The 25,471-nt window shown below is 44.2% G+C and overlaps 1 protein-coding gene across 1 annotated transcript in view; it reads left to right on the top strand.

The window, feature by feature from the left end:
- The window catches only part of LOC124622949 (lipase 3-like), a 94,535-nt gene extending 70,057 nt beyond the window's left edge, over window positions 1-24,478 (top strand). The window contains exons 7-8 of the mRNA XM_047148740.1: window positions 9,936-10,078; window positions 24,296-24,478. Coding sequence (XP_047004696.1) covers window positions 9,936-10,078; window positions 24,296-24,478 — 326 coding nt within the window. The remainder of the gene's footprint in view (window positions 1-9,935; window positions 10,079-24,295) is intronic.
- Window positions 24,479-25,471: the final 993 nt, after the last annotated feature.

Here is a 25,471-nt window from a genome sequence, read left to right as displayed (position 1 = left end):
ATCATGAGAAATCAGTACCCAGAACAACCACCTCTGGCCGTAATAACGGCTTGATACGCCTGGGCATTGAGTCAAACAGAGCTTGGATGGCGTGTACAGGTACAGCTGCCCATGCAGCTTCAAAACGATACCACAGTTCATCAAGAGTAGTGACTGGCGTATTGTGACGAACCAGTTGCTTGGCCACTATTGAACAGATATTTTCAATTGGTGAGAGATCTGGAGAATGTGCTGGCCAGGGCAGCAGTCGAACATTTTCTGTATCCAGAAAGGCCCGTACAGGACCTGCAACATGCGGTCGTACATTATCCTGCTGAAATGTAGGGTTTCGCAGGGATCGAATGAAGGGTAGAGCCACGGGTCGTAACACATCTGAAATTTAACGTCCACTGTTCAAAGCGCCGTCAGTGCGAACAAGAGGTGACCGAGACGTGTAACGAATGGCACCCCATACCATCGCGCCGGGTGATTTGCCAGTATGGCGATGACGAATACACGCTTCCAATGTGCGTTCACCCTCATGTCGCCAAACATGGATACGACCATCATGATGCTGTAAACAGAACCTGGATTCATCTAAAACGACTGCTAGTGATACGAGGCCGTTGGGATTCAGTACAGCGTTCCGTATTACCCTCCTGAACCCACCGATTTCATATTCTGCTAACAGTCATTGGATCTCGACCAACGCGAGCAGTAATTGCGTGATACGATAAACCGCAATCGCGATAGGCTACAATCCGACCTTTTCAAAGTCGGAAACGTGATGGTATGCATTTCTCCTCCTTACACGAGGCATCACAACAACGTTTCACCAGGCAACGCCGCTCAACTGCTGTTTGTGTATGAGAAATCGGTTGGAAACTTTCCTCATGTCAGCACGTTGTATGTGTCGCCACCGGCGCCAACCTTGTGTGAATGCTCTGAAAAGCTAATCATTTGCATATCACAGCATCTTCTTCATGTCGGTTAAATTTCGCGTCTGTAGCACGTCATCTTCGTGGGGTAGCAGTTTTAATGGCCAGTAGTGTAGTAATCGGATCCTTTTACCGACCTCCCGACTCAGGTGATACAGGTGCTCAGAAATTCAAAGAAAATGAAATTAATTTCAAACCCATATCCGACTCATACAATTCTAGTTGGTGGTACTTCAGTTTACCCTCCATATGTTAGTGAAAATACGTGTTTAAATACGGAAGTACGCATAAAACATCATCTGAAATTGTGCTAAACGCATGTTATAAACATTATTTCGAGTAGTTACTTCATGAGCCCTCACGAATAGTGATCAGTTGTGAAAACACACTTGATCTCTTAACAACAAATAATCTGAGCTAATAGCGAGCAACAAAACGGATGCAGGGATTAGTGAACATAGGGTTGTCCCAGCGAGATTGAATATTGTGACCCTCAAATCCTCCAAAATAAACGAAAAATATACCTATTCAAAAAAGCAGAGAAAAAAAATTCACTTGACGCCTTCCTGAGAGAATAAAAATTCACTTGCCGCCTTCCTGAGAGACAAACTTTACTCCTACCAACTTAACAACGTAAGTGTAGACCAAATGTGGCTTGTATTAAAAGAAATAGTGACGACAGTAATTGAGAGATTTATATCAGATAAATTAACAAACGGCGGAGCTGATCCCTTTTGGTACACAAAACAGATCGGTATACTGTGCAGAGGCAACGAAAAAAGCATGCCAAATTTAAACGAACGCAAAATCTCTAAGATTGGAGATCTCTTGCAGAAGCTTGAAATTTAGGGCGGACATCAATGCGACATGGTTATAATAGTTTCGACGATGAAACTTTATCTCGAAACCTGGCAGAAAATACAGAGAGATTCTGGTCGTTTGTAAAGTATGTTAGCGGCAAGACAAAGTCAATGCCTTCTCTGCGCGATAGCGATGGAAATAATTTCGACGACAGTATTACGAAAGCAGAGTCATTAAACACAGAATTTCGAAATTCCTTCACCGAAGAAGACGAAGTAAATATTCAAGAATTCGAATCAAGATCAGCTGCCAAAATCAGTAACTTAGAAGTAGAATCCACGGAGTAGTGTAGCAAATTAAACCACTTAATAGTGGCGAGTCTTCTGGTCCACACAGTACACCAATGAGATTCCTTTCAGAGTATCCTAATGCAGTAACTCCATACTTAAGAGTCACATACAACCGCTCGCTCGACGGAAGATCCGTATCCAAAGACTGAAAAGTTGCACAGGTCACACCACTATTCAAAAGGGTAGTAGGAGTTATCCACTAAATTACAGGCCGATATCATTAACGTCGATATGTAGCAGAATTCTGGAACGTATATTGTATTCGAACATTATGAATTACCTCGAATACAACGGTCTCCGCGGTGGTCTAGCGGTTCTAGGCGTGCAGTCCAGAACCGCGCGACTGCTACGGTCGCAGGTTCGAATCCTGCCTCTGGCATGAATGTGTGTGATGTCCTTAGGTTAGTTAGGTTTAAGTAGTTCTAAGTTCTAGGGGACTGATGACCACAGATGTTAAGTCCCATAGTGCTCAGAGCCATTTGAACCATTTGAACAACGGTCTATTGACACACAGTCAATACGGATTTAGAAAACATCGTTCTTGTGAAACACAACTAGCTCTCAACACACACGAAGTATTTAGTGCTATTGACAAGCGACTCCAAATTGGTTCCGTATTTAAAGGTTTCCAGAAGGCTTTTGACACTGTACCACACAAGCGGCTTGTAGATAAATTGCGTGCTTATGGAATATCGTCTGTTATGTGACTAGATACCAGTTATGTGACTGGATACCAGTTATGTGACTGGATAAGTGATTTCCTGTCGGAGGTCACAGTTCGTAGTAACTGACGGAAAGTCACCGAGTAAAACAGTAGTGATTACTGGCGTTCCCCAAGGTACTGTTATAGGCCCTCTGCTGTTCCTTATCTATATAAACTACTAGGAGACAATTTAAGCAGCCTTCTTAGATTGTTTGCGGATGATTCTGTCTTTTATCGCTTAGTAAACTCATCAAAAAAAAGAAGGTCAAAAGAAATTGCAAAATTATTTAGAAAAGATACCTGAATGGTGCGAAAATTGCAATTGACCCTAAATATTGAAAAGTGTGAGGACATCCACAGGAGTGCCAAAAGGAATCTGTTAAACTTCGATTACACGATAGATCAGTCTAATCTAAAGGGCGTAAATTCAACTGTACATCTAGGAACTACACTTACGAATCATTTGAAATGGGAAAGAACATATAGAGAATGTTGTGGGGAAGGCAAACTAAAGACTAGGTTCTATTCGTAGAACACTTAGAAAATGTGATAGATCTGTTAAAGAGATTGCCTGCATTACGCTTGTCCGTGGTCTTTTGGAGCACTGTTGCGCAGCCTGGGACCCTTACCGGGTAGGATTAACGGCGTACATCGAGAAAGTTCAGCTAAGAGCAGCACGTGTTTTAATATCGTGAAACAGGGGTTAGAGTCAAGGAAATGATACAGAATTTGGGATGGACACCATTAAAACAAAGATGTTTTTCGTTACGGCGGAACCTTCTCACGAAATTTCAATCACCAACTTTTTCCTTCTAATGCGAAAATATTTTGTTGTCGCCGACGTACATAAGGAGAAAGATCATCATAATAAAATAAGGGAAATCATATCTCACACAGAAAATATAGCTGTGCGTTTATTCTACTGCTGTACTAGAGTGAAATAATCGAGAATTATCGAACAATCAGTTTAATAAGCCATAGCTGCAAAATACTAACGCGAATTCTTTACAGACGAATGGAAAAACTAGTAGAAGCCGACCTCGGGGAAGAACAATTTGGATTCCGCAGAAATACTGGAACACGTGAGGCAATATTGACCCTACGACTTATCTTAGAAGCTAGATTAAGGAAAAGCAAACCTACGTTTCTAGCATTTGTAGACTTAGAGAAAGCTTTTGACAATGTTGACTGGAATACTCTCTTTCAAATTCTGAAGGTGGCAGGGGTAAAATATAGGGAGCGAAAGGCTATTTACAATTTGTACAGATCTCAGATGGCAGTTATAAGAGTCGAGGGGTATGAAAGGGAAGCAGTGGTTGCGAAGGGAATGAGACAGGGTTGTATCCTTTCCCCAATGTTATTCAATCTTTATATTGAGCAAGCAGTGAAGGAAACAAAAGAAAAATTCGGAGTAGGTATTAAAATCCATGGAGAAGTAATAAAAACTTTGAGGTTTGATGATGACATTGTAATTCTGTCAGAGACAGCAAAGGACTTGGAAGAGCAGTTGAACGGAATGGATAGTGTCTTGAAAGGAGGATATAAGATGAACATCAACAAAAGCAAAACGAGGATAATGGAATGTAGTCGATTTAAGTCGGGTGATGCTGAGGGAATTAGATTAGAAAATGAGACAAAAAAATGGTTCAAGTTTGTGGACTTAACTTCTAAGGTCATCAGTCCCCTAGAACTTAGAACTACTTAAAACTAACTAACCTAAGGACATCACACACATCCATGCCCGAGGCAGGACTCGAACCTGCGACCGTAGCGGTCGCGCGGTTCCAGACTGTAGCGCCTAGAACCGCTCGACCACCGCGGCCGGCCGAAATGAGATACTTAAAGGAGTGAAGGGGTTTTACTATTTGCGGAGCAAAATAACTGATGATGGTCGAAGTAGAGAGGATATAAAATGTAGACTAGCAATGGCACGGAAAGCGTTTCTGAAGAAGAGAAATTTGTTAACAACGAATATTGATTTAAATGTCAGGAAGTCGTTTCTGAAAGTATTTGTATGGAGTGTAGCCATGTATGGAAGTGAAACATGGATGATAAATAGTTTGGACAAGAAGAGAATAGAAGCTTTCGAAATGTGGTGCTACAGAAGAATGCTGAAGATTACATGGGTAGATCACATAACTAATGAGGAGGTATTGAATAGAAGAGAAGTTTGTGGCACAACTTGACTAGAAGAAGGGATCGGTTGGTATGACATGTTCTGAGGCATCAAGGGATCACCAATTTAGTATTGGAGGGCAGCGTGGAGGATAAAAATCGTAGAGGGAGACCAAGAGATGAATACACTAAGCAGATTCAAAAGGATGTAGGTTGCTGTAGGTACTGGGAGATGAAGAACCTTGCACAGGATAGAGTAGCATGGAGAGCTGCATCAAACCAGTCTCAGGACTGAAGACCACAACAACAACAACAACAACAACATCATCATGAAGGTGGTTCAATGAACCCTCTGCCAGGCACTTAAGTGTGATTTGCAGAGTATCCCTGTAGACGTAGATGCGTCGCTTTAAGGGGAGAATCAACGTGGAGTCGGGCCATCTGGTCATCGCCCATTCACCCCGTGAGTGAACAGGTGGTCACTCCTTTAGCAGGGTCTCAGCTGGGACATGGGTACAGAAGTTTACTAGTTATCGGGAACTCTAAAGTTTGGCGTATCATGGAGCGCCGAACAGGGCTGAAAAGAAGTCCAGTGTGCGCTCAGTGTCTTCTGGGGGCTATCATAGTTCTTAAGAATTGCGCATGTGCGTTTTTTATGTTCGGTTGTAATATGAGGTCCTCTGATGAACTCTCGATATCTGATACACAGAGACTGAAATCAGACAGTGTACAAATAAAAAACACGTTGAAAGTCAAAATCTTAATAGGAAACTATTATATTCATAATAAAGTGTTGATTGAATTGACTGCCCACCAGGGGAGTTCAAGCTCAAATTACTCTCGGATCCGAGAGATGGGTGAGACCCAAAAGAAAGCTTTAGAAATATTAAGCGAAGTATGGATTGTATATAGAAAAAACTGATTAGATGTCATAGGAGAGCAGAGTGTTGATCGCTATCGACAAAAATGTTGTGTATGTTGAGGCTGAAATTGAGTCGGACTAAGGACGCATGTAACAAGTCTTTATGAACTCAAAATTAATTAGGGGTCTTTTTACTGGCCATCCGATTCCATGGTGACAGTTTTAAAATCATTCATATAAAGTCTACGCTCAGTTGTACGGAAATACCCAGATCCTACAGAATTAGTTGGAGGCGCCTTTACATACAAAGTATAGACTGGGACGTCTATGGTTTCATTGTAGGTAATGGACAGTCTTATGTAGTAGTTAAAAAAATGTTCTAATGTGTGTGAAATATTATGGAACTTAACTGCTAAGGTTATCAGTCCCTAGGCTTACATACTACTTAACCTAAATTATCCTAAGGTCGAACGCACACACCCATGCCCGAGGGAGGACTCGAACCTCCGCCGGGACCAGCCGCACAGTCCATGACTGCAGCGCCTTAGGCCGCTCGGCTAATTCCGAGCGGCTGTGTAGTAGTTCTGAACACGTTTTTCGAAAACTGTCTTGAACAGCTTGTTCGACAGCCTACACGCAAATGAAATATTTTGGACTTAGCAGATGCAAACAGGCCTGATCTTATCGACACTGTCAGACAGAGATTAGTAATCATAATGTCATCAAAGTGACGGTGGTTACTGAAGTTTATAAATTCACCTAGAAAGCTAGGAAACCATTTTGCTAGAAAGATTAGATAGGCAGCTGTTGGTGTCCCACTTACACAATGAATGTACATCACTTAGTTTCAATATGACGAACGTAGGCGAATTATCGGTCTAGTTTAAACGGGTTATAAATCGCACTAAGTTCGAACGGACTGTAAATCACACTCTGGAGAAGTATATGCCGAATAAGTAGATTAAGAATGGAAAAGACTCACCCTAGTTTAGTGACAGAATGCTGAAAATGCAGAGGAAGCAGGGACGGTTGCACTTTCGGTTAAAGAAAGAACTTGCAATTGATGACAAGCAAAAGCTGATAGAAAGTCTTGTATCTGTAAAAAGATCGAAATAGGAAGCATACAACAACTTTCACGTCATCCCTTAGCAAAAGGTCTTTCCGAGCACACGAGCAAATTCTGGTCCTATATAAAATCGCTAAGTGGATCGAAGGATTCTGCTCAGCCCCTCTTCAGCTAGTCTGGTGTGGCAATAGAAGACAGCAAAAGGAAAATTGAAGTTTTAAATATAGCGTTTATGAAATCATTCACACAAGAGGATGGCACAAACATACCGTAGTTTGACCGTCGCACGGACTTCCTTCTGGGGAACATAGTAATTGGCATATCTGGCACAGAGAAGCAACTGAGAGAGTTGAAAACAAGTGAGTCCTCAGGTACGGATGGCTTCGCAGTTCGATTCCAAGCAGAGTACTCTACGGCACAGACATTTAGCTTGTATTTATCGCCAATTTCTCGCTCAGCGCAGAGCAGCTCCTCAATTGTCGCGAACTCCCGTAGTTAGAAGGGTCATGTCGGTACATTCTGCAAAGATGTATTCAACCATGTTGCTCTAACACTCAGACACGTCAGTGAGGCTCAAACCAGGTGAGAGAGGAAGGATGGACGTCAAGTGACATTGGCGAATGCGACGTAAGCAGCCACCTCCCCCCCCCCCCCCCCCAATGACTACCCTGTTGCAAACCCACCTAGCAAACATGTTTTCAAAAGGCTGTAGCGCAGAAACGGGACGTTTCAGGACATGGGGTCCTACTCAGTATATTATGTACTCACTCCCTTCTGCAAGTCCTAGAAGTTTGTAATGGGATTTTCCGATCACCCAGAATATCATTACAGAGACAGTCCGTTACTGAGTACCAGGCGCCGGTGTGACAGGCATCCCTTTCGACACACCTTGCATTTCACATGCGGTCAGCAGGCGCGCAGTTCAGAGAGAGAACGCCACTCATCTCAGGGGTGTCGAAGTGATTGCCTCTCACACCAGCGCCAAGTAATCGGTGACTGGCTGTTTCTGTACAGGTACATTTTTAAAGTGATCAGCAAAGGTGCGCAGGTGCCACCGAGGCCGAACTGGGTGGTCTTAGAGGGACACTATGCGGTTTTATTCACACATGTGTCCATGTAGCTTTCTCCGCATCTTCCACCCCCCACGTCCCGCCCTTTCCCCATGATCACGCCTGCACACGTTCGTGGAAGGCTTGATAACTACCGTGTTAATTTTGGTAGCAACTAGGCATCAGCCGTTGTAAGACATCATGGTCTCCTGACCTTCATTGCTTACATATTCTGCCCTCACAATCATATTCTGCACATCAAGACGCTTCATTCGAACCCAAACTCGATAAGATAAAGTCAACATTGTATGAATTCATGTAAACGATATGCAGTTAAGAAGTAGGTGCACTGTGGTTGAAATACTCGAGGCTGGCGTACACACATACATTCCAGACAGGATGGTCACAGAAGCTTTTAGTTCGGGATAGTAACCGCACAACGGGACGCTGGTCCCTTCAGAGGACGACCCAGCCTATGTCGGCCGGTGATTCCCCATGTAGCAGACAGCGTGGGCCCGACTGAAAGGGGGGAACAACCCCGTGTTCGGCTTAAAAGCAAATTCCGCTACGTTGTGTGGGAGCGGCCAGCCTACGCATTCTTTACACATAGCACGCAGTTTCAGAGATTTTCACAGGGAGACAGCAAACGCCAAACGCCAGTGCTACAGGTTTCCGGATTGGTCGCCTTAAACGAAACGTCATTCTCCCGTTTTAGAAGAGCAATGCTGATTGGCAGACGATATTTCTGACGCCTTGAGCTGAAGGAATAATGGAAGACACCGAAAGATATACCCCTTCACGTCTGGTGTGGAGAGGCGGCGTTCCGTTGTCGCTCTTGGAGCGAGGAACAAGTCTCTCCTCAGTATTTCACTGGGAGAGCACCTCTGTCGAGAGCGAATCGAAGTGCTGCTCTATATTGAGTCCTTGCGATTAAGCGTTGTTCACTGTGTTGGTTCAAATGGTTCAAATGGCTCTGAGCACTATGCAACTTCTGAGGTCATCAGTCGCCTAGAACTTAGAACTACTTAAACCTAACTAACCTAAGAACATCACACACATCCAGACCGAGGCAGGATTCGAACCTGCGACTGTAGCGGTTGCTCGGTTCCAGCCTGTAGCGCCTAGAACCGCACGGCCACTCCGGCCGGCTCATTGTGTTGGCCGACACACTTACTGTGCGGTGTGAACGGACAGAGTTATAGTTAAACGCCTGCGAGCGAATTTTGAGTGGCATCGCGGTGGACTGGTTATCTGACTGGTGTACCATGACAATAGTTAGACTAGGGGCGAATAGGATTCCTTGACTTCATCAAGGCATAGGGAGAGTTTGATTGGCGAAGGTCAATCCAGATAGAACGAGAGTTTTCTTATTTGTCAGCAGCGAGCGGCGCAGACAGCAGTCATCGCAGCTTACGGTATTGTGCGCTACAGCTATTTCGAGCCCCATTTTTCCTCCACAACAGTACACTTCACTGCATTTCACACGCGACAGCCTCGACCGTACCTAGCAACATTCTAAAGGATAATTATCCATGTTGAGCAGGTGCGCCTCTCAGCCATTCTGCCAAGTCAACAACCATCTTAAACTTTGTATAGAAATTTCATTAGCGAATTCTATCCTTGAGAGGTAACTTCACATTCCGAAAAGAACCAGGATATAACTTGTTCAGTTCATAACTAAAAGTGCCATTGTGATTTCTCAGAATTTTTGCAAAATAAATAATAACTTTTGTTAGTTTCATGTTTTTCTTACACTAACTAGCACTACTCCAGTACCCAAGTATCCCACTAGTTACGTGAGAAATTTTGTGAATTTCTGTGTCATTTCCTTACAGCGGACGACTCCAGAAGATATTTATTGCTGAAAGTTTTTCAGGCATTTCTCTTTAGAACGTTAGCAGCGTCTGTCTAACTTCTGTAGTAGTGTAGGGGTGGAAATTGCATCTTGCAGGAGTGACAGGGTAAAGGGTACATCTCAGATTAATCCGTTGCGCAGAATAACAGGGCAACCTCACACCTCAGACCGTGAGTACAAACACGACGGAATGCGACGTGCGGCGTTGGTGTTGCAGGCCACTTCCGGCAGTTCGACTTCGGGCCAACGGCGAACCGCGAGCGCTACGGCAGCCGCGTCCCTCCGGACTACCGGCTGTCCGCCGCCACTGCGCCTGTCGCCTTGTACTACGGGAACAACGACTGCTTGGCCCGCGAGCAGGTGAGTTCCATCTTTTAGCAGATAATATTTGTCATTTCAAAGCGAATCCTACACTGATATCCACAACTGAAGGCACCCTCGAGATTCAGATAACGAGCGTTTTTGCCCTCGGTATATCTGCCTCCACACGATACACTTTTGTGTTCAACTTTGCACAAGCGCGCATCTGCATTTGCGAGCATACTAGCTCACTCCGTCCTGTGTTTCGTGATAATCTCTTACACAGATCAACCAAAACATGACCACTGCCCATCGTGACGATGGATGCCGCCTGGTGGCGTTGCGAGCATGTACCGCGGTAACAAAAGTTTGTAAGCGGAGCAGACACGGGCGGGGGATCACCCTAGCGAAGATATCGGCTGCAAATGGGGAAACCCATTGGGATAAGCGACTTTGACAAAGGGCAGATTATTATTACACAGAGCCTGTGAACGAGTATCTCGAAAATGGCGAAGCTGGTAGTATGTTCACGTGCTACTGTTGTGAGCATCTAGGAGAGAGGTAGAAGGATGGTGAAAGTAGCACTAGGCGCTAATGGCTGGACGTTCATGACTCTTCACAGAACGTGAGGTTCGAGGGCTTGTCTGCTCTGCAAAGTAATACAGAGGTGATCTATGACATCTCTGCCGAAAGACCACAAGACTACTGCACGAACAAGTGTTTCGGAGCACACCGATCATCGTACATTGTTTAACATGGAGCTCCGCAGCAGACCACCCCTACGTGTTCACATGTTGACCCAACGGCATCGTTAGTTACGACTGTAGTAAGTACAGGACTTTGGGGATTCGACCGTCGATCAATGCAAACCTGTCGGCCCAGAGAGTGAATTGCATTTTTGCTACGCTAGGTCAATGGTCGTCTCCACAAACGCCAGTGAGGTGAACGGCGGCTCGAAACGTGCACCGCGCGACGGACGTAGGCTGGTGGAAGCAGTAGTATGCTATGGAGACGTACTACTGCGCTTGCATGGGACCTGTGGTGATAACTAAAGACATTCTGACAACTGCGAACCACCTGCATCCCTTCATACTTAATATCTCCCCTGGCGGTGATGTCGTCTTTCACCAGTATAATTGTCCATGCTTCGGAGCCATAACCGTGTACAGTGGTTTGAGGAACATTATAGTGAACTCAGACGATGTCTCGGTCACCAAATTCGCCTGATGTATATTGTATGGAAAGCATCTGGGTCGTTAGCATGCGTTATCATCGTGCACGCAAATCAGCTATTTACGCGAATTACTTGACCTGTGCGGACACGTTTAATGCCACGTACCTCCGCAAACCTAGCAACAAACTGTTGGATCCCTGATATGTAGAATCAGTGACGTACTTCGTTTCAAAGACGGACCAATTACCTATTAAGCAGGTGGTCATTATGGTTTGGCTCATCAGTGTATGGTGTTTAGCAGATGGTAGACAGCAGGTGTCTATGTATGTTTCGATGAGTACTACTGTACTACAGTTACGCTTTAAGGCGATTTATGCGCAATGAAGTCTGTTGACTCCAAAGAAAGATACTGAATTTACGCATCATTACTCACAAAGAGGACTCATATGGTACTCCACTACTGAAGATTACTCGAGCGAAAATTTGCGATGCGACGTCCCGAGCGCCAATTACGGACTTCACTCAGCTGGAACTACAAATACAATACAACGTCTCCCGTCTTAACACTGTAAAGAATTACGAGGGCCGTTCAGAAAGTAACCTCCGGTTGATTTAAAAAAATACACCAAGTTAAATAAAAATATTTTAATATATACATCTTACAACTACATCTTTGCACTATTTTTCTACATAGTCTCCATAGCGATTGAGGCACTTATCGTATCTCTTCACAAGCTTTGAAATTCCTTCTGCATAAAAATCACCCGCTTGTGCCTGGAGCCAGCCTGTGACCGCATCTTTGAGCTCTTCGTCGTCATCAAACCGCATTTCTTCAAATGCATGAAGAGGTGATAATCACTTGGCGCCAGGTCTGGGCTGTAAGGTGGATGGTTGATAACGTCTCACTTGAAGGACTCAAGAAGGGCCGTTGTTCTGCGAGCAGAGTGAGGACGGGCGTTATCGTGCAAAAAAACGATACCGGAAGTCAGCATACCACGGCGTTTGTTCTGTATAGCCCGTCGTAACTTTTTTATTGTTTCACAGTACACGTCTTGATTAATGGTCGTACCACGTTCCATGAATTCAACCAACAACACCCCTTTGGCATCCCAAAACACCATTGCCATCAGTTTTCTGGCAGAAAAATCTTGCGAGGCTTTTCTTGGTTTGGTAGGCGAACTTGAATGTGCCCACATCTTTGATTGTTCTTTTGTCTCAGGGTTCACGTACTTAATCCAGGTTTCGTCACCGGTCACGATTCTGTTTAACAATGGTTCTCCTTCGTCCTCATAACGTGACAGAAAGTCTAATGCAGAGGCCATTCTTTGAGTTTTGTGGTGGTCGGTAAGAATTTTGGGCACCCATCGTGCACTGAACTTACGGTAACCCAATCTTGCTGTCACTATCTCGTACAAGAGAGTCTTAGAAATCTGTGGAAAACCAGTAGACAATTCCGACATTGAGAAACGTCGATTTTCACGAACTTTTGCATCAACTGTCTGAACGAGTTCGTCAGTCACCAATGATGGTCTACCACTCCTCTCTTCATCATGAACGTTTTCTCGTCCACTTTTAAATAAACGTACCCATTCACGGACAACTCCTTCACTCTTAACTCTTGGTCCGTACACGGCACAAAGCTCACGATGAATAGCTGCTGCAGAATATCCTTTGGCTGTAAAAAACCTTATGACAGCACGCACTTCACATTTGGCGGGGTTTTCTATTGCAGCACACATTTCAAACTGCCACAAAAACTAAACTAGCGCAGGTACGACGTTCACTCGACCACGGCTTGATGCCGACTGACCTGTTGAGTGCGTGAACGCACGGATGGCGTAGCTACTCCCCCCACAACCCGCACTGTGACCAATCGGAGGTTACTTTCTGAACCGCCCTCGTAAATAAGTGTCGAAGGAGAAAAACAGAGAAGGAACAGCTTATAAATTTATTAAATGTGCATGTCAAAACCATAGACAACTATTCACGTTTTAACTACTTAATAGCACAGCAATAGAGAAGCCTATCATATGGACAACTGAAGAAGGTGGTGCAAGTGAAACTTCTCATGGAACTGCTAGAAACTGAAAGCACATTAACGATGCGAAGAATACGAATTTGGAAACATGACTTCCGATGTAGTGGATTTTGGAGTCTATGACATATCCGAAACTGTTGAGTATGAAGATGGTAGTACCTAATCTGATTTGAGCAACGTTATGTAAACAATAATTTGTAAAAGAAAATGGAAATGACATAATGAACGCCAGCTAACCATCACATAATCCTCATTAGGATATGGAGGCGCAGACGCGCAAACAAATATCGCGGAGACATCGCAAGGAACGACGCCTGGCACGGTGGGACACCTGCCTGATGCGCTCAACGGGAGACAGCGATGTGCACAGCAAGGACAATGACCACATTGACTCTCAAGAGGAGGCACTTTCCACCTCACAATTCAAAAAATTTTGACTCTCTCAGTTTCAAAATTCCACAAAGAAGCAAAATATTAAATTAAATAGGCAAAACTAAAAAGAAAACTTAATCCGTTCACAGCTTTTCTCGAAAAGTGATAAGCGGTCGAATTCTACAAAAAATTACCAGTATTCTCCTACAGGTTTTAATTTTTTGAAACTGTACTCAAAAATCGGATACCATACCACTATTTGAGCATTACCATTAATCAGAACTGAGGTTGAAAAACTCAGTTTTTCGTATTAATTTGTCCTCTTTCAAGGGCTACAAGTAGATAAAGGAATATTATGTGAACATAAGCAGCAGATCAGCTACATTCTATTTTTATCGTATACGAAGGCTGAAATGTCAAGTTTTTAATTTCTTAGTGTTAGCATAGTTTCCTTCCTCTTTTATTAATTCACCAGGGGACCCTTGCGAAAGTGTAGGACTTTTATATTTTTTAATAAGCTCACTATTTCGAATAAGTGAAGTCGTTGGGGATAAGAGTAGTCGTGGAACTGAAGAGAAAACATTTTTAAAAATCAACCGAATGACGTGAAATAATAATCATGAATTTATGATACAGCCTTGTATACACATATCCATGCATTATTGCTTGTAATTTCTAACTTTCCACAGTCATATTTACATTTAACTGTTGTTGAAGAGAAGTTTAATGAGAAATAAGAATATAAAGTACAGGGACGTACATAAATGCGAAATGTATAAGTTACGAGGGTAATCCCAAAAGTAAGGTCTCCCATTTTTTTAGAAGTACATAGACATGTTTATTTCTACAATAGTTTACATCAGTTTACAGCTTGAACATTTAGGTATTTTTCGACATAATCATCATTTCTGTCGATTCATTTTTGTAGACGCTGTGACACTTTTTGTATGCCCATGTCATACCAGCTCGCCGCCATGCTGTTCACAAACTTATGAACCTCTTCTTTCACCTCGTCGTCGGAGCTGAATCGCTGGGACCACAATTAACGCTGCCAGATACTATGAGACTGTGAAAAAAACTCAAACGGGCAATTCAGAACCGGAGAAGAGGAGTGCTGAGCAAGGGCGTACACATTCTCCATGACAACGCTCGCCCACACATCGCTCGGCAAACCATTGCCCTCCTGCAACAGTTTCAGTGGAACTTAATCACGCACCCACCCTATAGTCCTGACTTGGCGCCCAGTGACTATCACCTGTTCCCTAGGTTAAAAGAACATTTGGCCGGAAAGCGATTCAGCTCCGACGACGAGGTGAAAGAAGAGGTTCATAACTTTCTGAACAGCATGGCGGCGAGCTGGTATGACATGGACATACAGAAACTGCCACAGCGTCTACAAAAATGCATTGACAGAAATGATGATTATGTCGAAAAATAGCTAAATGTTCAAGCTGTAAGCTGACGTAAACCATTGTAGAAATAAACTGGTCTATGTACTTATAACAAATGGAATACCTTACTTTTGGGATTACCCTCGTAGAACATAGTGTTTGCTTGTTACCTGGAACATCACTAAGGTCGCAATAACCTCTAACTGAATTTAGAAATCTTGATTGCACTTCGTACTTTGTGTAAGTACGTTAGGTCTAGAAGCAGTAGGTAACTCGTAATTCAAGGCGGCAGTGAGAAATATGTAGATTCATTTAGAAAAGTCGGGTTGTACGACGGCAGAGATAAGACTATCACAGTGGTAACGGTTATTACCATCGCAATGCTCTATACAGATTATCCAGTTAATAAATATTTTAAAACAAATAAAACGGTAATTGTAATGAGATGATATGAAAATGGAACCTTTCATTCATTTTGATAAGCCATCTTCGTAAAATACTGTTATGAACTTCGGCATCCATGATGCCCTTTTGCCTGAGGTAGTTAAGTCTCTTTTACGTTAAAACTTTCCTAAAACACTAAGTTTTAGCGCAAAATCGATACGGAATGTCAGAAAACGGATACGAAACCTTTCCAGCTATGTTTCATTCTTCCCTGAAAGATTAATATGTGTCGAGAAAAAGTGAGGTTGACATGAGAAACAATACTTATGATAGAAATGGCAGACAAATCTTTAAACTCTTAAAGCAAATGAAGCACTGTACTTGGTTGCTACGTCACTAGGGTTGGTGCTATTCTGCAATACAACGTATGTCGGTAGCGACAGAGAAAAAGTACCATATAGACCAGATGGGGGTAAGTTTTGCATTCTGTACGTAGACGCATAACTTAAGCCACGACACATGGCAAAAGGGACAGATTTGTTTCAGCAATTCTGTTACAATTATTATGTCACCTGTTCATTGCCGACTCTATATCTACATACATCTACATATATACTCCGCTAGCCACCAAGAGGTGTGTGGTGGAGGGCACAATTCGCGCCAAAGTCATATTCCCCCCCACCCCCTCCCCCCTCTGTTCTACTCGCGGATCGCACGAGGGCAAAACGACTGTCTGAACGCCTCAGTACGATCTCTAATTTCCCTTACCTTTGAATGGTGATCATTGCGCGATTTGAAAGTTGGTGGTAATAATATATGCTCTACATCCTTGGCGAAGAACGGATTTCGGAATTTAGTGAGCAGTCCCTTCCGTTTAGCGCGTCGTCTATCTGCAAGTGTATCGCACTTCAAAATTGTTATTAAAATAGCGCTGACGGCTTTTCCCGTTTTCTGTGTTAACGCAATATTTGAAACCAACGAAAATTACGAATAAAAATTATTAATTTAAAAAAAAATATTTATTTAAAAACGAAAAATTTTAGCACTGTTGCTACAGTTAATCGATATTTCGTTTTCTTAGTAGGTTATTAGAAAAAATGAAGACGACCTGTTATAAACGAGATCAAACCGAAAAACTCCAGTTATTCAGAACCAAAATACCGGTATCGATTTTAACTGGTCTGTTTTCCCCATCCCTAACAGGAGGATGAGAATGAGGATGAGAATGTGGTGTATCTTCTGTCAGCAAGATGACTCGCGTTGACAGTGACTGTACTTCGGAATTATCAATAATGCTCCGTCTGGTACAGAGAGGCGGCGGGACCGTTCCAGACTTCATGCGGAGCAGATTTCCCCGTCTTGGGTAGAGATGACCATTTTCTATTTGTAGGCGATTCCAGCTGAGTTCTCGCCCCGAAGGTCGGCGGCTAAGCTATACCTCATGCCACGAGCTGGTGGTGGTGCGGGCTATGAATTTGATTGATCTTGGGAATGTGTGCATGGCGACCGTCGCGGATATACATATGTTACAAGTCGTATCGATCGACATTGTATCACACGCAGTCTCACAAATGTTATCCATGATGCAGAATTGTGGTCTGTGGTCTTCTCCGATCATACAGCGCATATATGTACGGCCCCGCTCCGACGACAGCAGGTGTAGAGGACTCGAGGCACGTGGAAGAGGAATACAGCACACCTCCGAGACGCGGAGCGCTGAAGTTTAATAGGAAACACGTGGAATACATGTGAACAACGTCTCCTGACGTATCCTCCGGCACTTCGATAGAGCCTGGATTGTGTCAAGCCTGCTTTGAACTGGGCATTTTTCGCAAATGGATGGGAATAGTCGGAGTGGAGACGTATTACGATAGTATCTTATTTTATGATGCTATGGGAGCTGTCTGTCCAAGTTCCTTCACAAGATTGGCAAGCTGCAGTTAACCGGAAGGGGGGCTAGATAACTTTCCTAGTGCGACGCAACATACAGGGAGCAGTAGTCCGAGAGGAAGCTTTTGATCGGTTTCAGGGAAACCACCGTCTATGCATCACGTAATAGGAAAGAAACAACGAAATCTGAGAGCTGTAATAGGAGCTGTCGCCGTCGACATGCCGTATGCTAGCTGTCTGATATCGCAAAACGATTTGCCAATTCTTTTGTGAAACATTACAGTCACCTCTAGGAAGAAATGGAACACGATGTGGCAGCCTTCCACGAAGTTCCCTGGACACTATCTGGGATATCTGATATATTGGATTTCCGTTCGAGTTTTATCGGACATCTGAGGATCTCATGGCTCCTCGATGGACTGCTATGTACTGCGAATCGATGTCCCCCTATGTGCCCCACCTACCTGCCTTTGTGGTAGGTACGATTATTCCCATCGCCATACCTTCTGCCCTTAGGGACGGCATGATTATCGCCATCTCCTAACTTTCTGGAGGAAAAGGGATAAAGGACTATGGCCGTTGACGCTTCCTAACTGCGACTTCAAGATTTACACCAGGATACCTGCAGTGCCTCTCAAATACATTCTGCTTGACCAAACCTCGATCGGTAGAGACAACAGTGTACGACCGCTGTCTACGATACTTTATTCCACAGCTCTCGAGCCGTTACATTGTGGCCTTCAGGACCGACGATGAGGGGCCACACATTTATATGTAAATCGTATGCGAATGACCTCGTATTCGTGGCACGGTAAAGTGACGAGGTACGAGTGGCACTGAATTGGATCGCTCACTATGGGACGGCTATAGAAAGTTGCATGAACATGGCGAAGACGGGGGCAATGAACATTGGCAGAGGGCTTCCTATCGGCTGCGTGGCATCGTTAAGGATGATGAACAAGATGAAATGTTCTGGGACAATATTCACTAATGACGCACAGCAGCACTCAACTACAAACGTCTCCTACAAATACACTCCTGGAAATGGAAAAAAGAACACATTGACACCGGTGTGTCAGACCCACCATACTTGCTCCAGACACTGCGAGAGGGCTGTATAAGCAATGATCACACGCACGGCACAGCGGACACACCAGGAACCGCGGTGTCGACCGTCGAATGGCGCTAGCTGCGCAGCATTTGTGCACCGCCGCCGTCAGTGTCAGCCAGTTTGCCGTGGCATACGGAGCTCCATCGCAATCTTTAACACTGGTAGCATGCCGCGACAGCGTGGACGTGAACCGTATGTGCAGTTGACGGACTTTGAGCGAGGGCGTATAGTGGGCATGCGGGAGGCCGGGTGGACGTACCGCCGAATTGCTCAACACGTGGGGCGTGAGGTCTCCACAGTACATCGATGTTGTCGCCAGTGGTCGGCGGAAGGTGCACGTGCCCGTCGACCTGGGACCGGACCGCAGCGACGCACGGATGCACGGCAAGACCGTAGGATTCTACGCAGTGCCGTAGGGGACCGCACCGCCACTTCCCAGCAAATTAGGGACACTGTTGCTCCTGGGGTATCGGCGAGGACCATTCGCAACCGTCTCCACGAAGCTGGGCTACGGTCCCGCACACCGTTAGGCCGTCTTCCGCTCACGCCCCAACATCGTGCAGCCCGCCTCCAGTGGTGTCGCGACAGGCGTGAATGGAGGGACGAATGGAGACGTGTCGTCTTCAGCGATGAGAGTCGCTTCTGCCTTGGTGCCAATGATGGTCGTATGCGTGTTTGGCGCCGTGCAGGTGAGCGCCACAATCAGGACTGCATACGACCGAGGCACACAGGGCCAACACCCGGCATCATGGTGTGGGGAGCGATCTCCTACGCTGGCCGTACACCACTGGTGATCGTCGGGGGGACACTGAATAGTGCACGGTACATCCAAACCGTCATCGAAACCATCGTTCTACCATCCCTAGACCGGCAAGGGAACTTGCTGTTCCAACAGGACAATGCACGTCCGCATGTATCCCGTGCCACCCAACGTGCTCTAGAAGGTGTAAGTCAACTACCCTGGCCAGCAAGATCTCCGGATCTGTCCCCCATTGAGCATGTTTGGGACTGGATGAAGCGTCGTCTCACGCGGTCTGCACGTCCAGCACGAACGCTGGTCCAACTGAGGCGCCAGGTGGAAATGGCATGGCAAGCCGTTCCACAGGACTACATCCAGCATCTCTATGATCGTCTCCATGGGAGAATAGCAGCCTGCATTGCTGCGAAAGGTGGATATACACTGTACTAGTGCCGACATCGTGCATGCTCTGTTGCCTGTGTCTATGTGCCTGTGGTTCTGTCAGTATGATCATGTGATGTATCTGACCCCAGGAATGTGTCAATAAAGTTTCCCCTTCCTGGGACAACGAATTCACGGTGTTCTTATTTCAATTTCCAGGAGTGTAGTTAGAACGATTTCGAGGTAACACGTGAAGAGCTTTAACCATGACACAACAGGCACCTCTGTGGCGTCACATATCCCACACTTGGCTCAAGTGCTGCCGATGCCGGCGATGCTATGGCGCCGGCTCCTTGCGACGTTAAGAAATTTTGTGAGCTTAGGTCTTCTTTTTAAAGTCAGCTATGAAATACTTACCCTCACCATTAGGTGAGGGGGCGTTGACCTTGTCCACCTGCGCGACCGTACAGTAGCGGTCTACGTTAGTACGATGTCAAGATGTGGATTCGACATCAGACAAATGTGCCTGGTACCCTGGTACAGGAACTGGCACCATCCTCTCGACTAGCGCCGGCAGAGGCGGATCACATCTCACTGTCGCTTACACACATTCGAACTTTTTCGTCGAATTCAGCTACCTCTGCTCAAACGGACCTACCGAGTACCAGGCTTGCACCGGCACATGATATATTGTCACGAGCATTGCCAAGTAATACCATAGAGGGGGGAACGGGAGGATGGAAGTGGAGGGGGGAGTGACAGCAACCAACAGCAGCGTAGCCAGTGTTATGGCGTTCAGTGCACCATGTTTTCCTTGATGAAGTGACGCCTGCGCTATGATATCTGGTAGTAAGTGGGATCCCAGTTACGTGCTATTCATATGATGGCTACGCCCCTGTGTCCTCAGTGGAATGTTTTGGATACTCATGCAATGTTTTATGTGTTTCTAGATGCCTGCAAGAATGTACTTGAATTTTGCAAGTTTCTGCAAGAAATCCAATATAAAGACTCTATTACTGTAACTTTTTAGGAAGTACTGCAACGAATATCAGGGGAACTGGTAAAATGTAGTCACACAGTAAACGCAGATTTCACCCTCTTATGCTACACAATGAGGAAATGAAACTTCTCGCCTTAAAGGTAAGCCGGGATTGAGAAACATGGTGGGTTTTAGCAAGGAATGGCCGCGATCACTTTCCTTAGCACAACCAGAGGCAACTTGCTTACCTCACGTCCAATAAATGTGTTCTGTAGCTGTTATTCCGCTTGGTTTCTTTTCCGTCGGTTGCGAGCTCTAACGCTTGTGCCCTAAGCAGTGCATAATAACTTGACAAAATGGTTCAAATGGCCCTGAGCACTATGGGACTTAACATATGAGGTCATCAGTCCCCTAGAACTTAGAACTACTTAAACCTAACTAGCCTAAGGACATCACACAGATCCAAGCCCGAGGCAGGATTCGAACCTGCGACCGTAACGGTCGTGTAGTTCCAGACTGTAGCGCCTAGAACCGCTCGGCCACACCGGCCGGCAATAACTTGACAAGTGGGTAGGTTTAAATGCTAAGCGTAATAAGAATCTTAAAATGTTAGGATGCCAACGACTTTTTGTTTTATTTCATTAATCGCAAAAATAGTAAAAAGGTTTCTATCGTTACTATTCATACAGAGTTCCCGGAAATTAATCACTGTTTCCCGAGCACTGCAAGAGTCAGCCAAATGCTTCACACAATCTTATGATCAACATGAGATCGCACAAGTATGCTTTCCGAGGCAACTTTACCCATTAATTGCGTCTTAATGAGGAGTTGCACTTCGCACACGAGGTCGCGTGTTGCCGCCTCGAAAACCGATCGTAGACCGCCTTGAATTAACACAATAGCGCACAAGTGTCTAATTCGAAGCAATTTCTCAACAAACTGTTCCTCCTTACGTGATATCACATTTTATACACGGATTCATGTGTTACCTCCTCGGAACCTGATCGTAGACGGGTAGTGAGCTTTCTTAGCAGTCTGACGCCTGCCCTCGCAAGGCACACTTGTGATTGGCCCGTCCTTTCCATCAATAAGCACTGACTAATCAAAATTTGTAATTGTCATTTCCTTGTGTCCTGAGTAATATTGAAATTATTATTAACAGGTTCTCAGTGCAAGTAACGTCATCAGAACGATTGGAGCTGTACAGTAATATTCAAGCAATAAGCGCTTCTTACCGCTAAGCGTAGTAGATGAATCCCCACTGTCTTTCTCTGCTTCAGTACGATACGGCTCTTGTTCTCCCGGCCGTTCTCATGCTGTATGTCTGCTTTGTGATCCTACCTACCCGCCAACCTCCCGTAACAAAATCTTCCTATACTGTATGTTAAAACATAGCAATAAAATGTAATAAGATGGGCACCTCTGTAGCATAAACGCCACTCTTCCATGCACTTTGGGGGGGGGGGGGGGGGTAACAAGTAGGAGAGTTTAATTAATATATATGATGATACAGAGCAAGAATAGAAGAGGTCGGTGGTGCGTCTCTGCAGTTTCACGAGAAGACGTGCCCGACTCCAGCATGAGAGCATCGGGGATCGGCGAGACACATTGCTAATATAAGATCAGCATATGAGATTGTTTTATAATGGAAGTAGAACGTTTATGTTTTTTATTTGTTAATTCAATTATGTACTTACTACTTCTTTTCGCCTCCTATTGCTAGTATGAGAAAATGGATAGCGTCGCAGCCATAACAAAAACATTCTGAAAGTAGTTTTTCAGTATAAAGATTCATTAGTAATCAAATCAGTCATTTTCTGTAGTCTAATGTGAAAAAAAACACGATTAAGGCTACCGCTCGCGTAAAACGGGAAATCAGGATTCTAATCTTGGACTTGTACGAATTTTCATGAGCCGCCATTGAGTTATTTCAGTGCCACATTAGAACAAACGTCGGAAATTTGTTTCATCGCAGTAAAGAATACACCTGAACGTTTCGAAGCAATTAACGTCGAGTAGAAAAGCAGTGATCATAAGGTACTGTATCAGCATCATCTGCGGTTAGCAAGAGTGGCAGGATACAAATTGCAGGGGCACCCGCTAAAGGTCGCTCTTCGACGCCATAGAACTTGGCAAGGTGATGTAAGGATGAAAATAAAGTGACACCTATTTTGGGTTAGGTGTCAACACGCAATAGCTTTCTAGAAAATGGCGATCAAAGTTTTGACGCAACACCATAACGATGCTCGTGCTGTGTAAAACGAAGTGCGTTGGCAGCGCAGCGACTAAGGGCACAGTTTCGAAATGCTGCGCGTCGTATTCAGATCCAGTCTAATGTTTCTTTTCTCTTGTTGTCGTGGTAATACGTGACAATATTTTAGCGAGTTCGTGAATTACAATGGAATTAATGGCAAAAGAAATAATGATTCCAAATTTTGTTAAATAGATTTTATCATCACAACTGACACGGATCAATAATTTCCAGAAAACTACAACCCACAATTTTTGTTTGTCTCCAAGAACTTAGTATCAAATTTTGTCCTCGAGTCCATAAAGACATAAACCAATTAATGGAACGACGTCTTGTCTGGGTGGTTTGAAGAGCACCAGGAAGAGTTTCCGTACTCCCTTGGTCGCCAGACTCCACGAATTAAAACAAAACAACGAATATACGGGACCACCTCGATCGTGCTGCAAGTAGTATGGATCCTTATCAGAGAAACTTAGCGAAGCTGCCCAGGGCACTGGGGGCGGCATGGCTCCACAACTGCGTCTGTAACTTCCAAAAACTCAGTGACACTCTTCCTCCAAATTTCGCAGCGGTCCGAAATGCAACAGGTGGTTATGCAGGCTTTTGACACGTGGTCACATTAATGTGAGAGGGTAATTTATTACTTCCACATTCGTCTCGCGAAATGATCGCGCCGAGAGAATTAGAGAAAGAAGAGTTCGTACGGAGCAGTGCCGATAGTAATAATTTTCCGCACGTCATTCGTGAAATGAAGAGGAAAAGTGGGACAAGATAGTGACCGTCGGCCACACACTTCAAGGTGACGTGCGGAGTATAGATGTTGAAGCGCGTAAGAATAGTAGGATCTAAATGAGATACACACACACACACACACACACACACACACACACACACACACACACACACACATTATGAACAGCGATGCTTGCCTTCTCCCGCTCTACAGTTACACATATACTGATTGTTTACTATTTGTAAAGGCAGAATGAATCAAGCAGGTAAGGCGTCACTGAAGTTTTCGGTGACGTGAATCTGTACTACAAAATTAACTCACTGTATACTAACGATCGCAAATACGAAAAGAGATAAACAAACTGTTACTCTGTATTTCTACTCAAAAACACGTAAAATGCTACTAATCTAAAAGATATATACAAACTATGAAATTGTGTGTTACAATATTGGAAAAGATCCGGGTACGCATATGAAGCAATTGAAGTGTTACTGTCTCCATTACGAGTCATCGTCTCTGATGCTGTTCCCAAGCGTTATCAGTAACATGAGGGATGAATTATTGGTAAAAGTGTACCTGAGATAATAAGGAAACAATGTATTTCGCTCTGCAAACCTGTTTCATATTAAGTAGTGAAGGGCAATTTTCTTGTAGATCTAAATGTCGATAAAATTATTATTCCACAATACACCAATCCATTAAGATCGACAAACAGAGACTTATGCAGAACAGCTATATTTGCTCTTTCGTTTTATACTCAGAATTTATCATTTTCATTTCGCACTTAATCATTGTCTTACGAAATAACACTATAACTGTATTTTTATTTTGCAGGATGTGAAGAAAGCATATAAGGAATTGAAGAACCCCATTGGATTATTTCGCGTAGATATGGACGAGTGGTCGCATCTGGATTTCATTTGGGGAATCCATGCAAAGGAGCTCGTCTACGAGAAGATATTCGAACAAATGACGCCTTTCTTGCACCACCCTTTTAACAAAACCAGGAGACCGTAACGATGTCTCATTGTTGAGCGATGAGTAAAAACAAAAATGACAAAAATATATTTATATTATTTAAATAAAACATCCTTTATTGTACGCTATGGTACTTATTAAGAAAGTTGCTAACATTCCATTGTTGTCCTTTTACAGACGTTAATTAAAAATAATACCGCTCACGTGAGTTATGGCCTGAGAAAAAGCATTTACAAAAGAAAAGTATGTGAATTGGTGGATTAAAATAGGTGATTACTTGACGACAATACGTATTAAGCAATTCTCGTTCGGAACGTGACTTTTGCAGCACAGTATTTTACAAGGTATCGTCCCTCCAGAGGTTAAATGCTATAGCCTTCCTCCATCTGTGAAGTGGCTTAGCTTGCATCTATCAGGGGACCCGCATTTTAACGTGGACAACGAACAACAGTACATAATTTCTCACATTAAAAACTCATTGCAAATTGTGATGAAGTGATAAATGACAGATTACGTCCTAAAGTTACTGGGGCTTGAACCCTGAACTTTTGGATTTGCAATGTGCCAGTGACGACGAAATAACGAAAAAACGTTTTAGATTAGTTAACGGCTTCAGCAGATGAGCTATGCAGAAACTCGTGGTCGTTCTAAGCGATGGGCGAATCCACCGCTCTGTTCCGAAGCGGCAGCCGGCTTAGTCTGGATTCGCCGACTAAGCGATGCGGTTTGTCTGTTGTGAATGGCTGCAGGGCGGGAACAGACCTTTCTCAAACGACTTTAAAGAAAGTGTCCATGCTATATATTCAGTGCACTGTATGTTATGTTGTATGTAACAGTTGTTTTGGCTTTGACAGGCTTGTATGCACTGGCCAACCAAGACATTATGAGCACCTACCTAATAGCCGGTATGCCCTCCTTTGGCACTGATAACAGCAGTAATTGTTGCTGGGAATGGCCACGGACTGATAAGATAATGAATGAGGAGGTTCTCCGCAGAACCGCTCTAGAAACGAATGTATGGGTAACACTGAC

Source organism: Schistocerca americana, chromosome 7, assembly GCF_021461395.2.
Source record: "Schistocerca americana isolate TAMUIC-IGC-003095 chromosome 7, iqSchAmer2.1, whole genome shotgun sequence".
In the NCBI taxonomy this organism is placed as follows: domain Eukaryota; kingdom Metazoa; phylum Arthropoda; class Insecta; order Orthoptera; family Acrididae; genus Schistocerca; species Schistocerca americana.
This window is presented reverse-complemented; position numbering and strand designations above follow the sequence as displayed.